Source organism: Gekko japonicus, unplaced genomic scaffold (assembly GCF_001447785.1).
Source record: "Gekko japonicus isolate JY-2015 unplaced genomic scaffold, Gekko_japonicus_V1.1 scaffold618, whole genome shotgun sequence".
NCBI classification, from domain to species: Eukaryota; Metazoa; Chordata; class Lepidosauria; order Squamata; family Gekkonidae; genus Gekko; species Gekko japonicus.
This window is the reverse complement of record NW_015159726.1, coordinates 140244-142651: the sequence shown is the minus strand read 5'-3', so window position 1 is coordinate 142651 and position 2408 is coordinate 140244. Positions and strand designations below refer to the sequence as shown.

Sequence of the window (2408 nt, the reverse complement as noted above, 5' to 3'; positions counted from 1 at the left end):
GCCCGGCTCCGAGGAGGCGGCGGCAGCGGCGGCACGGCGGTGGCGAGGCCAGCTACAGAGCGTTCCCTGCGCATGTGCAGGGGACGCTCTGTCACTTTCGGGGGGATTTAAACATCCCCCGAAATTTTTTTTCATCTTTTTGGATTTTTGTGCACACGTGGGGACCGCCCCACGTGTGCACAAACCTCCCCCTCCCCCCAAGTGCCCCCGGAGCGCGGATTTAGTAATCCGCACTCACGGGGGCAACTTCGCTATTAGTATATAGATTAATTATGCACACATAAAGTAAATCAACATTTTAAAAGTTATGCACATGAAGTGTATTCGCCTCCATCTGCTTGCGTAACTGTGCCTGCTTCTGCTTCCAAACTTAAGTTTTTCTGAGAGGATTGGCCAAGGTGAACAGGGATCCCAGGGGTATGTTGTCAGGAGCTGTGACAAAATTGAAGACCTGTCGCTGTCTGAAAGAGCCGAGGTTGCTGTATCCTACTAATTTCTAAACTTCTTTTGTTCCATAGTAATGAATCACCAGCACCCACCGCAGATGACGCCAGCTACAACCATGTCTCAACAGAGCCACCCTAGCCAAAACCCTCAGGCTGGCTTGTTGAACATGCCAAATGCCCTGACTTCCCAGCAGCAGCAGCAGCAGAAACTGAGGCTTCAGCGAATTCAGATGGAAAGGGAGAGGATTCGCATGCGCCAGGAGGAACTGATGCGACAGGTATCTTTGCATTTTTAAGTATTCCTTATTGGTAACGGCAGGTTGCCCAAGATACGACCTGGGAATTCTCCTGGTTATTGGAACTCTCCTGACCTGAAAGGTTACTGGTGTGATCTTACACAAACTTACTCCCTTCAAAGTCCATTTATTTCAATGAGCTTAGTCTGTGGTATCTTGCCATACAGTTGCCCAGTGACGCCTTAGTTAAAGAGGGATGAACCCTGCAGAGTCAGGTAGAGTCCTGCATGCAAATAATCACATGATCTCTCAGTTCAGAGGTTCTTCTCTTCCTGTGATGAGGGAGCACGTAAAGGCAAGGTTTGATCCCAATTTATTCCCAGGGAGAATGTCAGAGTAGAAAGTAAAATATGAACAAGTATTCAGGAAAAAACCCTATGTGGCAATAATTTCTCCACGTACATTGTTCTCACTGGAAGTTAATGTTCATATGTGGTGTTGGGACTGTTGTAGGGTAAGGCTTAGAGTGATGAAAGATGCATGTATTTGCATGGGTTTGTTCATAAAGCTGCCTCAGTTTGAAATCATTAGTGATTTTATGGCAGCTGGAGACTTCTCTCACAATGCTTGTGTTGCGCCATCTTGGATTTTTTTATTTATGATTCAGGTTTGTTTTTTATAATGGCTCTCATTGTTCCAAATGGATTTGATGTTTCCTTTACGTAGCCTTTAAGGAATACAAGCATTTTGAACAATTGCAAGAGGATGTGTTTCAAATGCTTGGGAGTACTCCCTTCTGATGACGACGTGTTTCCCCCACTATATTAATCAGCTTCCTCAGAGAACGTAATTAACCTGTTGCTCTGAGGAGCAACGTGGGAGCTCAGTATGTTGCTGCTTCATGGAGGCTGTTCCCGCCCTAGCAACGTAAACAATTAAACAGAGTTCCAACTTCCCCCCCTTCCCCCCCCCCCCCCCCCTACACTGTGGACTTCCTCTGAGTTAAAAACAACAACAATAGAAGTGCAGTCCTGTGCTCAGTAGGGAGTAAGTCCTGTTGAACTTGGTGGTGTTTGTTTCTTGAGCAAATGTGCCTGGGATTGGGGTGCAAATCTAAATTGATTGGGGGGGGGCTTCTTTTACCTCCAGAGTCCTTTTTGCCTTTGGGATTTATGTCTAAACCCCCTTGGCTATTCCAGGATAACATTTGTTTATACTGTATTTAGTAATACAGTATCACATTTCTTGGCAACAAACAGAAGTATGCTTTCTATTTGTGCAATGACACCAGTTGGCATCCCCCCCCCCCGGTGTTTTATTTAACACTCAAGGCAGATTCACCAGGATGATGCACAGCCTAGCCGTGCAGATCCAGACTTCTGTTTTGCAATAAGCTTCTGCCAGCGGGGTTTTTTTTGTGTTTGTTTTTAAAGAAATTGTAGAAAGAGACCAAATATCAAATTTTCTCACCTAAAAACTCTCCCTGTGTTCATATGCCAATAAAACAAGTTGGAACACCTTTTCTATCAGGAAAGGCTGAAGAGTCTGGAACTTTCAGTTTAGAAAAGAGAGTGGGGGGGGGGACATAAGAACATAAGAGAAGCCAACGTTGGATCAGGCCAATGGCCCATCCAGTCCAACACTCTGTCACACAGTGGCCAAAAATACCACGGGCCATCAGGAGGTCCAGCAGTGGGGCCAGGACATTAGAAGCCCTCCCACTGTT

At 45.9% G+C, this 2408-nt stretch overlaps 1 protein-coding gene across 1 annotated transcript in view; it reads left to right on the top strand.

The window, feature by feature from the left end:
* The window catches only part of WWTR1 (WW domain containing transcription regulator 1), a 126972-nt gene that overhangs the window by 101435 nt on the left and 23129 nt on the right, over positions 1–2408 (top strand). Inside the window, exon 3 of the mRNA XM_015424922.1 lies at positions 519–724. Coding sequence (XP_015280408.1) covers positions 519–724 — 206 coding nt within the window. The remainder of the gene's footprint in view (positions 1–518; positions 725–2408) is intronic.